Source organism: Sinocyclocheilus anshuiensis, unplaced genomic scaffold (genome assembly GCF_001515605.1).
Source record: "Sinocyclocheilus anshuiensis isolate Anshui unplaced genomic scaffold, SAMN03320099.WGS_v1.1 scaffold1893, whole genome shotgun sequence".
NCBI lineage: Eukaryota > Metazoa > Chordata > Actinopteri > Cypriniformes > Cyprinidae > Sinocyclocheilus > Sinocyclocheilus anshuiensis.
The window spans coordinates 287,671-299,535 of NW_015539822.1; the positions used below are offsets into that span (position 1 = coordinate 287,671).

The 11,865-nt window shown below is 35.9% G+C and overlaps 1 protein-coding gene across 1 annotated transcript in view; it reads right to left on the bottom strand.

Moving 5' to 3' along the window:
- Positions 1–10,507: 10,507 nt before the first annotated feature.
- LOC107684172 (DNA-binding protein inhibitor ID-4-like) overlaps positions 10,508–11,865 on the bottom strand; it is a 2,739-nt gene continuing 1,381 nt past the window's right edge. The window contains exons 2-3 of the mRNA XM_016480384.1: positions 11,591–11,649; positions 10,508–10,576 (exon numbers count right to left, since the gene is read on the bottom strand). Coding sequence (XP_016335870.1) covers positions 11,605–11,649 — 45 coding nt within the window. The 3' untranslated portion in view covers positions 10,508–10,576; positions 11,591–11,604. The remainder of the gene's footprint in view (positions 10,577–11,590; positions 11,650–11,865) is intronic.

The following is an 11,865-nucleotide window of genomic DNA, read 5'->3' on the forward strand; positions in this document are numbered from 1 at the left end:
AGGCAACACATCCATTTTTATCACTGATAATAATACTGTTTTTTTTCATGTTTTTTAAACATTTTATATTCATTATATTATTATATAAAAATGATCAGGCAACACAACCATTTTTTCTAAAATTGACTAAATTTCTAAAAGTAATGTCTCCTAAAAATGTAGCTTTATCATTACAGAAATAATTTACATTTTAAAAATGAATAAAATAGAAAAAGTTATTTTAAATTGTAATAATATTTCAGAATATTACTTCTACTTTATTTTGACCAAATAAATGCAGCCTTGGTGAGACTTCTTTCAAAAACATTTTGAACAGTAGTGTATATTAGGGAAACAAGTATAGCCTACAGATTTCAAATGCATGGATTAAGAAAAGAGAGTATTTAGTTGTAAAAAAAGTAAGCATAAAAATTTTGTTTTTATTTTATTTATTTTTATTTTAGTTCTAAAAAACATACCAAAAAAAGTGTAAAAAAACCATACATCACTGTCAAGAAGCTAATGAAATAACATATAGTCAAGTTCTGTGAGAATCTAAAGCTTGACATTTTCTCCACTTTACTGTATGAGCACATTAAAGTGCTAAATGAGATATTGTTGGCTGAGTGGGCCTCATTTTTCACTACAGCTGCTGCCAGCTTTAGGGATCTTTCATTTCCTTAATACTAATGAGCTGAAGATGGAGCGAGAAAGAGAGGAAGAGAATGAGACAAACAGACAGATAGAGAGACGGGATGGTTTATGTGGCAGCCCATCTACCCTCACTCTACTGGAGATAATGTGGCGGGTGATAGGAGCCTTGGAGACCACCAATGTCCTCCTGCCTTCAGATATGGCCTGTGATAACATGGAGTGCAGTGGAGACTGTGCCCAGCCAGGCCAAGATACCCGCTGATGAGAGCGCAAGAGCTGGCACCTCTGCTGCAGCTTTTCCTGCTCGAATAAAGAGAGGATTATGGGATACACACAACCATCCTGCCCTCTGTCTGTTTGTCCTCTGAGCAAAATGCAAGATCGCTGTATTTACTGAAAAATAACATTACAGATTTACTGGATTTTGTACCAGGTAAAACAGCATACGGTGAGAGACAGTTTTGTGTATTTAAATAGTTCAGGTAAATGCACTGAGTTTTGGTTTCAGTTTCTTTCTTTTTTTAAGCTAATGGAAGAAAACATATTCTATTTCAGCAATGAAGCGTTACATTGATCAAAAGTGACATTAAAGACATTTATAATGTTACAAAAGATTTATATTTCAGATAAATACTGCTCTTTTGAACTTTCTATTCTTCAAAAAAAATAATGAATAAAAGGAATAAATAAAATAAAAATAAAATGTATCACAATTTCCACAAAAATATTAAGCAGCACAACTCTTTTCAGCATTGCCATCACAGAAATAAATTACTTTTTTTTATTATATTTCTCAGGAATAAAACCCATTTTTAGAGATATTTTCAATTTTAATAATATTTCACATTACTTTTTGTATTTTTGATGGATGGATGGATGGATGGATGGATGGATGGATGGATGGATAGATAGATAGATAGATAGATAGATAGATAGATAGGTCTGTATATACTTGTATAAAATTTGTACAAAGTTCATACTCAAAATATAGAAAAAAATATGTGGCATGAGATTCCACAAAAATTGTCAAGTCAAATAAACATTACCATAATTTAGAATGTGTCCATCATAATTAAGTGTGAAAATATAAAAGAAGCCAAGTTATTACTTTCTTTATTCATGAGCAGCACTCATTTAATTAGTTAATTTACAAGCATTGACTGAATGCATTGAATTAACTTCCCGAGTTTACAAAAATGGCTCGATGTGAAGATGACTGAGACATTATTTCACAAAAATCTACAAAAAAAAAAATGGTGCCACATAGGGAGGAAGATTTTTTTTTTCAGATGCATTTATCATAACATGCATCGAAGTTATGATAAATGCCTGATTCACTGTCACACATTATATTTTATTATAGCATCCCCGTTGTTTATGCATAATACAGTTCTGAGAACTGTGTCTTTTGTTATAATTGTTGTTGTTGTTGGTACTTTTCCTCACTGGTTTGTGGAAATGACACCCACTGACTTCAGCTAGAAAGAATCACACAGAGAGTTCTGTCCATGACAACCTCCGGTTGCCACGGTGAGGAATGTTGTTGTTATTGCCAGCGCCGGTCATATCACGGGAATCCCAAACTCACAAACAACCATGTTCTAATGGGCTGCCCATCTGGCCAATAATCCTGAGTCAATGAAAAAACCTTTTTAAAGTGACCTCTCAACTGGAACAAATTAACATCTGAATTGGGTGCTAAACTAAGCAGCCGGGTCAACCCATAGAAAGCCACAAAGTCAGAATGTTATAGATCAATGCAGCCATCGCTATCCATCCCTGAAATTTGGAAGATAAATAAAGGAGTTAATATCATTAAACATTTTCTATTTTTATGACTAGAAATGTATAATATAATATAATATAATATAATATAATATAATATAATATAATACAGGCTGTCAGTTTTTTTTTCTCACAAAGACAAATTTTGTTCAGACATAAAAGCATATGTTGGGCAATAAATATCTTTTGAGTGTTGCTTTGATATTGTTTCATTTGAAGACGTGAAGAATTGAAGTCTACGGTTATTGGACAGAATGCATCTTCTAACTTAATACATTTGATTCATGAACAGAAGGTTTCATTTATCATTCCGGGCTGACGGATGGTGTTTCTCTGACATGAATCCCCTCGGGCCAACTCCACATCCACACCGACTACACTTTTCTTTAATGTAATTTCAGTTGCACACTGGCTTTCCACTAGCAGGTGTGATTACAAAAGAGGAGCATATATATATATACATACATGCATGCATATATATATATATACAGTGGGTACGGAAAGTATTCAGACCCCCTTAAATTTTTCACTCTTTGTTATATTGCAGCCATTTGCTAAAATCATTTAAGTTAATTTTTTTTCCTCATTAATGTACACACAGCACCCCATATTGACAGAAAAACACAGAATTGTTGACATTTTTGCAGATTTATTAAAATATATATATATATATATATACACACACACACATATATGTGAGGGTGTGTGTATATATACAGTGTACACACAGTCACACTGAAAAATAACCTTTGGTAAAGAAAATATTTTCACTCAAAAATTGCTAATAAATTTGCTGATTTTTACTAGTTGGTAAGGTAGTTGTTTAGGTATTAGGTATGGATGTAGAATATGGTCATATGCAGAATATGTGCTTTATAAGTACTAATAAACAGCTAACATGTTAGTAATAGGCATGCTAATAAGCAACTAGTTAATAGTGAGAATTGGTCCTTATATTAAAGTGTTACCCCTATTATCTTTGTTTTATTTACAACTTTGAAAACACATTTTGGAAACACTTTAGTATAGGGACCAATTCTCACTATTAACTAGTTGCTTATTAGCATGCATATTACTAGCATATTGACTTTTTATTAGTACTTATAAAGCACATATTAATGCCTTTATTCTGCAAGACCAAATTCTAGATCCCCATACCTAAACTTAACAACTACTTTTAAAAAGCAGTAAATTAGGAGTTTATTGAGGAAAAAGTTGTAGTAAATATTTAGTAATAGTGAGAATTGCTCCCCAAACTAAAGTGTGACCCTCATTTTTACAGTGCATATATGTATATTTAAAGCTGCAGTCCGTAAGTTTTGCCTCTTTGTCGCCATCTCTGCAATTGCAACTGTTTGCAGAATTATCTTCCTTGCATGGGTTGTGTACCGGCACGGCTCCAGCACGGATGAATCTAATGTTTTGAGGAGTATGTGTGGCAGTCAGTGTGGATATTTACTGTACTTAATGTATTTCATACTGTAATGTATTTCATAAACACATAATCCTTTCTGGATTACAATCCGCCATCAAAATGATAAATGTAATTATTCCAGCTGTGAGAAAAGGCTATAAACGATCGGCCACCTGCAGGAACATCACATGCGATAGACTAGAAGCCGGGACAACTTTTTTATGTTTACAGACGTGACGTAATGACGCAGCAGCATGCTTGAATTTCCCGCGAAAACCTACCCGTACCACTCGAATTAGAAAACATTATTATAAACGAACCATTGTGAAACGGGCTAAAGTAAGGCAATAGTTTTGAACACTGGCTGGTTATGTACTTGCTCAAATATTGATTTCGGATCAACAAAAAAAGTTACGGACTGCAGCTTTAAAAAAAATAAATAAATAAAGACTAAATTACAAAAAATGTATACAGAGTATATGACTTTCAGTTCAACTGTCCACACACACATATAGCATGGAAAGAACCCCCTGAAAAAAAAATCTATTTCACACCACCACAAGTGGTTCAGCCCTTTCATGTCAGGCATAATCAGCCGGCGTATAACATGGTGCCAAGTGTCTGTGTGCCAGGAAACCTGTGGATGTGGCCCTGGCACCCTGCGCTGGCATTTGCTGTGACATATTGCCCGTGTGATCATTCCACCTCAGGGTCGTGTTCGTCTAGCACGGCTGGCGTCCCTTCCTGACAGCAGTGATCCAGATCCCTCGCCCTCCTCTCTAATCACTCGTTCTCCAGGGATAGGAGGGTGAATGGGGGGAGGAGTCATTTGAATGAGAGGCAAAGGCCTGGCATGGTTTACAGGGCTCATTTATGTAATTCATTCTCCGTCTCTCAGGACCTGAACGTTGGCAGTGAATCCACCCGAGCCTTTTCTCTTTCATATTACGTGCCACACTCTTATTTACAGTTTTTCTCAGTCGCTTTGGTGCATTTCTCGAATCATCCCTAATATTTGCAAAGAAGTATGTGCATTTCTCATAACAATTCGTACAAACAGCACCACACAATGGATTACCTGCAAAAGCCTGTAATTTACTCAAAATCTTTAGTTAATCTCTCAAAAATAAGTATTTACAGTGGGTACGGAAAGTATTCAGACCCCCTTCAATTTTTCACTCTTTGTTATATTGCAGCCAAAACTATGGCAACATTTTGGATGACAGTTACTGTATTGAAATGCAGAAGGCTGCACTTCTTATGTATGCCATATATCCATTTCAAAAGTACAAATTTACACATTACTGTATGTGGGATATTGATTGAAAGAGACTGGATAGGATTCACAGTTACACTTTACTAGTGATCTGACAAAAAAACAAAAAACATTACAATGTTAATGTGATATAGAAAAGAAATGGGCACAAAGGCGAAAATACAAAATTAGAAAGGCAAACACAGGAAACTCCCCTTAGGCAGAACTTTGCTTTTGCATGCAGCACTGTATGAGGAATGAGTGCAGTCTGTCTACATCTCCTGACATGCCAGTCTGTCGGGGCCAACGGGGAGGAAATATCCATTGTCAGAATTTGTAACTCTTGTGTTGCCTTCTGTCTATGCTTTCCAATTGAAGGTTCATGAGATGCACTTTTGAGCTATTTCAGAGAACTGGTTTATCATTAGCTGATCTACATTCTCTTCATTAGTGAAAGTCTAGCTTCACCTGCACAATTAATGGCAAATTTACAAAAAGTCTAATAGAAACGTGTAGAAAATATGCTTGACAGTATATGACAACTAGATCAACCATTTTGCATTTAATGACTTCTACGATGAACTAATGCCTAGATGTTTTGGGGGGGTAAGACTATTGCACAGAGAACTATATAGTACATTTTGAGCAACATGACATTAGCAACTGATAGGAAACCACTGACAAATGTACATAATCAATTGCTTGAATGTACCAAAGCAATCGCAACTTGGTCAAAAGAATGAGAAACTGCTTTTATGACGTGCACAGTTCATTAGATGATGTGGAGGTTGAACAAGCAGTTTTGAGAATTTAATTTCTGATCTGAGAAATGCACCAAAGCGACTGAGAAAAACTATAACTTTTTTTTCTTTCTTCTAATCATTTGTCCTCCTATTTTCTCTTTTCATTTTCTTTCTTCTCGCCTGTGTGGTCATTCCGCTGCCTGGCACAATAAGAAACATTGATTTTGAATGAATGAGGTGTTTTGGAGGCTGGAAGAGATGCACTCACAGCAGAGGCCTATTTCACTTACAATCAGACACGCAAGCCCTCAAAGTGCTTCCATATGCTCCTGCATAATGACATAGATTCAATATCTATATCTATATTGAACCAATATGCTTTATTTATAAAAACTCATACTTGTCTCGAATGAATCAAGAGGCTTTTGAGCAGCGCTCCCCAAATGAAGTATTACCAAGAACATCTCAACCTCACAGACCGTAAATACACTCAGTCCAGAAACAGAATACCAGTCCAAAAACTTATTTCAACTCTAATGTCAGAAATTAAACTGAGAACAGCAAGGTATTGTTAATATTCAAGGCATTCAGTAACCTTATATTGATTTTTTTATTACTATGCATAATTTTGTTTAAATTATTTCTGTTATTTTCATTTTGTCCACTCATGATACATTACAAATAAAATGCATAGTATAATTAGTAGTAACATTAACGTTTATAGTAGCAATAATATTTATGATTTTAAAAATCCAGTTGTTTTATATTGACTGTTTATCAGACATCAAAAATATTGCACACACATATATATATAAATTAATTAATTAATAAAAAAATATAATTAAAGGCATATATATATTTATAAAAAATACTCTGAAGAGCATATGTGATATATAAAAATGTTGTTATTGGAAAACTATTATGAAAAGAGCTGAGCTTTTAGTTAGTTACAGCTTAATACTGGCAAATCTGTATTCTAATATCGCCAAATGTAAATAATCTTTCCATCTTGCCACATTTTCAGAGGCCAGATCTTGTCTTTGTTTATGAGTGAGTGACTGCCATTGTGTGCTAATAGCTACTTTAAATAGCACCAATTAGCCAGAAGCCTGAGATGTTCAATCACTCTGAGGCTATTAGCCTGTAATCAGGTGCTGTTCAGGACCCGACGTGTTCCGCTCGCTCGCTCCATCTCTCCCTGTCCATTTCTCTCTGCGGGGGGACAAGAAAGCAGGAGGAAAGGGAATGAAGCCCCTTGATGACCATAAAATGAAGACTAAATGTTCATGGTTGAGCGGCAAATTGTATTGCGTTTTTAGTCTTGTGAGGTAGTTTTAATGCAAAAGTGGGCGATAACTGTTTAAATGGCTGCTTTGCATATTTGTGAAATTACACATTTTTTGGGTCTCCAAAATGGAAGTCGCTGATGCCTGGATATAATAGTGTATTTTTACAACCAGTCAAAAATGTAGACACACCTTGTGTAATATTGTGTAAGATGTTCATGCTGGGATGCTTATTAAATGGTTTAAAACAGCTTTTTAAACAGTTCCAAGATTTGCTTCGCACCTGGCTGCTTGACTGCATTTCCTTCATTATGTTTTCTATATTAAAAAGAAATAAATAAATATTAATTTTAACAATTTTAAATTGTATATGAAATTTTTGTGGAAGCAATAATAAATGTTTTCAAGATTCACTGATGGAGATACAGTTTAAAAGAACAGCATTTGTTTGAAATAGTTTTTTTGTAACATTATAAATGTATTTACTGTTACTTTTTAGCAAATTAATATAGATAGATAGATAGATAGAGAGAAAAACATCAAGCCAATGAAGTGTCACCAGACGTTAACTAGTAGTGTATAATTAAATTAAAAATAAATAAATAAATAAAAATATTGATCTTAAAGCTATACTGTACAAACTGACCTACTGTTTTTTCCAACGATCACTTTTAATATTGAATACAGTTTAAAATGGATGGATGCGCACACACGCGCACAACACACAATGTCATACTGTCTCACACCTGTTCAAACAATCCCGACTTTACAACAGCAGCCCAAGCTGCTTGTTTTGATAATAACTCTGTTGGCCGAAAACATTTCCAGACCACTGATCCTTGTTTGACTGCTGCTCTGTTGAGTTTGACCAACGCTACACGGAGGCCTATTCTTATCAAACAGGATGTGATCATTTCCCACAGTCACCCTCGTCGCTGCTTAGAGCCAGACGAGGCGCCAGCAGAGAAAAACACCAAGGTGTACAATCAAACAAAGAGTGTGAAGCAGACTAACACACTTATAAACTGTCCGGCTTGTTTATGGAAAATTATTATGAAAAGTAATATATGACTGTGTGCGATGATGAAATTGATTACTGTTTAAGTTGGGGGGGAAAAGACAGAAACCTTGTGCGGGTTTCTCATAAAAAAATATTCTTGGAATATTGACTTAAATATAGCTGGTTATATATGCTCATATAGACCAGATGATTGACAGCTGGGGGAGGTGTGGCTTATTCCACTGTGTATATTTGTTCTACACCTGACATAAGCAGTATGTTGGCTTTGTATGTAGTAGCAACACACAGGTGCATTTTGTACCTGCTGGGAATGAGGGGCCCTCAGGAGCCTCTATTAGTGTGTACGGTGGCAGCGGGTCACATCTTTTTTCACAATATTCCCCTGCCCTTTTTGAATTTCTCATTTCGGCGAGGCTGAAAATAGCTGAGAAGCACAAAACCTGAGAATCTGAGAACATGTGACGCTGTGACCTCAGAGCATGCTGGGAGACGCTGCAAATCTGCAGGCGGTATCTACAGTATCCCACAGACATCTACGGGCTCCGTTGTTTTTAACCTTGAGAGGGATGGAGAGAGCTGCTAATCGTGCAAAAACACTTGGGGTTTTCTTTTGTCGGAGTTTATTTTACTATGCAAACAATGTGAGATAAAATGTAGAATGCCTGCAGAATCTGCATATTTGGTTCAACTGTCTTATTGTTTTTCTGCATAATCTGCTCTAAAATAGATCGGTCTATTAGGGGGCACAATCAGAGAAGAGACTGCAGGCTTAAGCGTAAAACAGTCCACAGATAGGTAAAAATTAACAATGCAATAATAAAAAAAAAATTGTATCACTCGGTTTGGAATATTCAGATAAAAAGATGAGTGAGTATTGTATCTAAATAAACCTGGTTTTCTATTGTAGATTGACAAATAGCCAGATCATTTTATTTGTAATATAATATCAGACAATACATAGTTATCTTTTGTATTTTTGTCACCGTGCGTGTCAGTGTTTTCTAACTGCGAAGGCTGCCTCACAGTTCCTTCAATGCAGTCTGATAATAATACAGGGCAAGAAAAATGTTTCAAATCTTTTTGTTTGCCAGGAACAAATGGCAAACATGAAAATGTCAGATGCAGGACAGCGAGCAAAGTGGAAGTAAATTACAGTTCGATATGTCTTGTTGATTGAAGACATTTTTTTTCATTCCCTCAAGCACTATGTATTTTATCCACTGTGGTTCTATAGAGTTATAGAAAGTGAGACTTTAGGTCACGGTTAAAACAGTATACAAATATTAAAGAAAATATCGCAAATATACTGTTGAAAATGTTCGAGGTTGTGCTTCTGTGGACAAAAAAAAAAGGCAAACTTGAATAGGTACATCTAAAAATGTTTTCAAAGATCACACATAGTTGTTTGGAATACATTTATGCCTGATTTACTTCTGTTATATCAATGCTCGCATAAGCATGCTATAAAATAATTTTTCACCTTAACGGAAAATCTAAAATTCCTCAAATGATATTAAAAGCATTGTGAAATTATATACAACTTGCATTAGGGCAGACATGTTTGGAGAGGTTTTGTACAAACAAATGCCTCCTTGATCGCTTGTTCAGTGAAGAATTTTCTCATTCATTTCAAATAATTTATTCAATAGATGAAAAGTATTATCCCATGCCTTTAGCAATTAAGAAACAGTTTCTAAATATATTCACGCATCAGGAATCCAGTAAAAGTTTATTGTATGTGTTTTAGTAATTGTGCTCACAAAACGAATTTAACGGACAGAAAACCGAGCACGAGCAAATTAGTTTATGATGTGAGACCTTTATTAGCAGAACATCATGTAATAATTCACTACATTTATGTGAAAACACAATATTTACAGAACAAAACATTTTTGATAAAAAATATTTTAGAATAATTACAATCAGCTGGCTGAACATATATTCTCTTACACATACATTTATAGAACATCCTCCTTGTTATGTACACTATTATTTAAGTCAACACTTATCGTAGTTCTTTACAATATTAAACAGCAGGGAAATCCCTGTTCAACACAAATCACCTAACAAAGATGTCAGATGTTTACATTTCCATTTTGATTCATAAAGCTTTACAGTCTGCTGTTTTTAGTCAAATTAGATGCAGGGTTTTTATCTGAGGTGCCTTTAGTTATGTTCCAATTGGAATTCCAGTGGAAAGGGGGGTGAGGGCTTTGGATTCTCTGTCCAAATTCAGCGCATCCCCCACTGAGAGAGAACAGAATGGGCACAGGAGAAATCTGGCTGGCTTCACCGCATCTTTGACAGCTAACGTTAAAATGTTTACATATTCTGATTTAGTTGCTATTAGTTTCAGTGCTGCTCCCCTGCGATTGGGCCTGGTGTGTGTTGGATTCCCTGGTGAAGCTGGGCTTGGCTTTGGATGGGTTCAGTGCACACCTGTGAGAGAGGAATGAATAGAAGGGGTGTGTGAACTGTGTGCTCCAGACTGACTGGCGCCACCCACAAAACAGAGGGCATGCTTGATCAACAACCCAAAACAAACCAGGTCAAACAACAAGCGCAGTGCTACGCGGGCCCGGACCGCTAACCTCATGCGTATACGCGCTCCCACACACAGCTGCGGGCCAACCGCCTCGGACGCTTCACTCTGTAGCTACCGTCTAACCCCCCTCTTAGCATAGAGTGGACAGTTATTGCGCAAGCTACAGCTAGGTTCGAGCGGCTGCCAGCGTACAGGAGCCAGAGTTACAGTCCAGCCAGAGCGGAAAGCGCAAGTATACAGATTGTCACAAAAACCGGCATTCATACTAACAGGAATATTATGGTAATAACTTCGATCTATGTGGTTTTTACTGTCACGGCTCTATTAATAATAGCCATTGCAGCTGCATGTCCTGCCAGCTCCATTAGAAGTCTGTTACCCAATTATCCTGACAGTTCAGCCCTGTTCTTAGGCTGTGGATTCTGGGTAATGAAAAGCATTTCTCTGGCTTTTTCCACTGCTGCATGTGTTCAAGCTTGAAATAGTCTTAACGCAGGCTGATTAACACGCATGGTGTGTTTTAATGTAGATGCTTTTTTTGTATTGAGATGATAATTGGTTTAGAAACAAAAATGTGACAGTATTTTGGAAGCAACACTCTAAAAAGTGTATTTTATAGAAATCAATTTTATTTAAAAATAGTATCAAATGATTTGTATGAATTAACAGCCATTTCATGCTTTACAAATGAAAGAATGTGTGACGGACTGTGATGAGAAATCATTTTAAAATGATTAAATTATTATTAAAAGCAGTATTTGGCTATCCATAAAAAGAAGACACATGCCTACTACACACAGACGTGCTGAAGAACCGATCTAGGATCGGATGAATTATTATACGTAACCTTACATGATCCATGGGATGAGTCCTTTGAAAATATTTTATATTGAATTTCATGTACTCACCGGTGTGCAACATTTTAGCGACATAAAACTGAGTCTTCCTTATTGACACCCGTCGTCCTCTGAAAGCAAAAGAAAAAGGGGCGTTCATTCTTACTGCGGCTAACGGTGAGGTGACATGAGGGCCACAATAACCATCAATAAGCTATTGTACATGGAGTCATTTAAAATAATAATGATCATACAGGAGATAATATAGCTATAATAAATATGCACACACACACACACACACACACACACACACACACACACACACACACACGCGCATATATACAAAG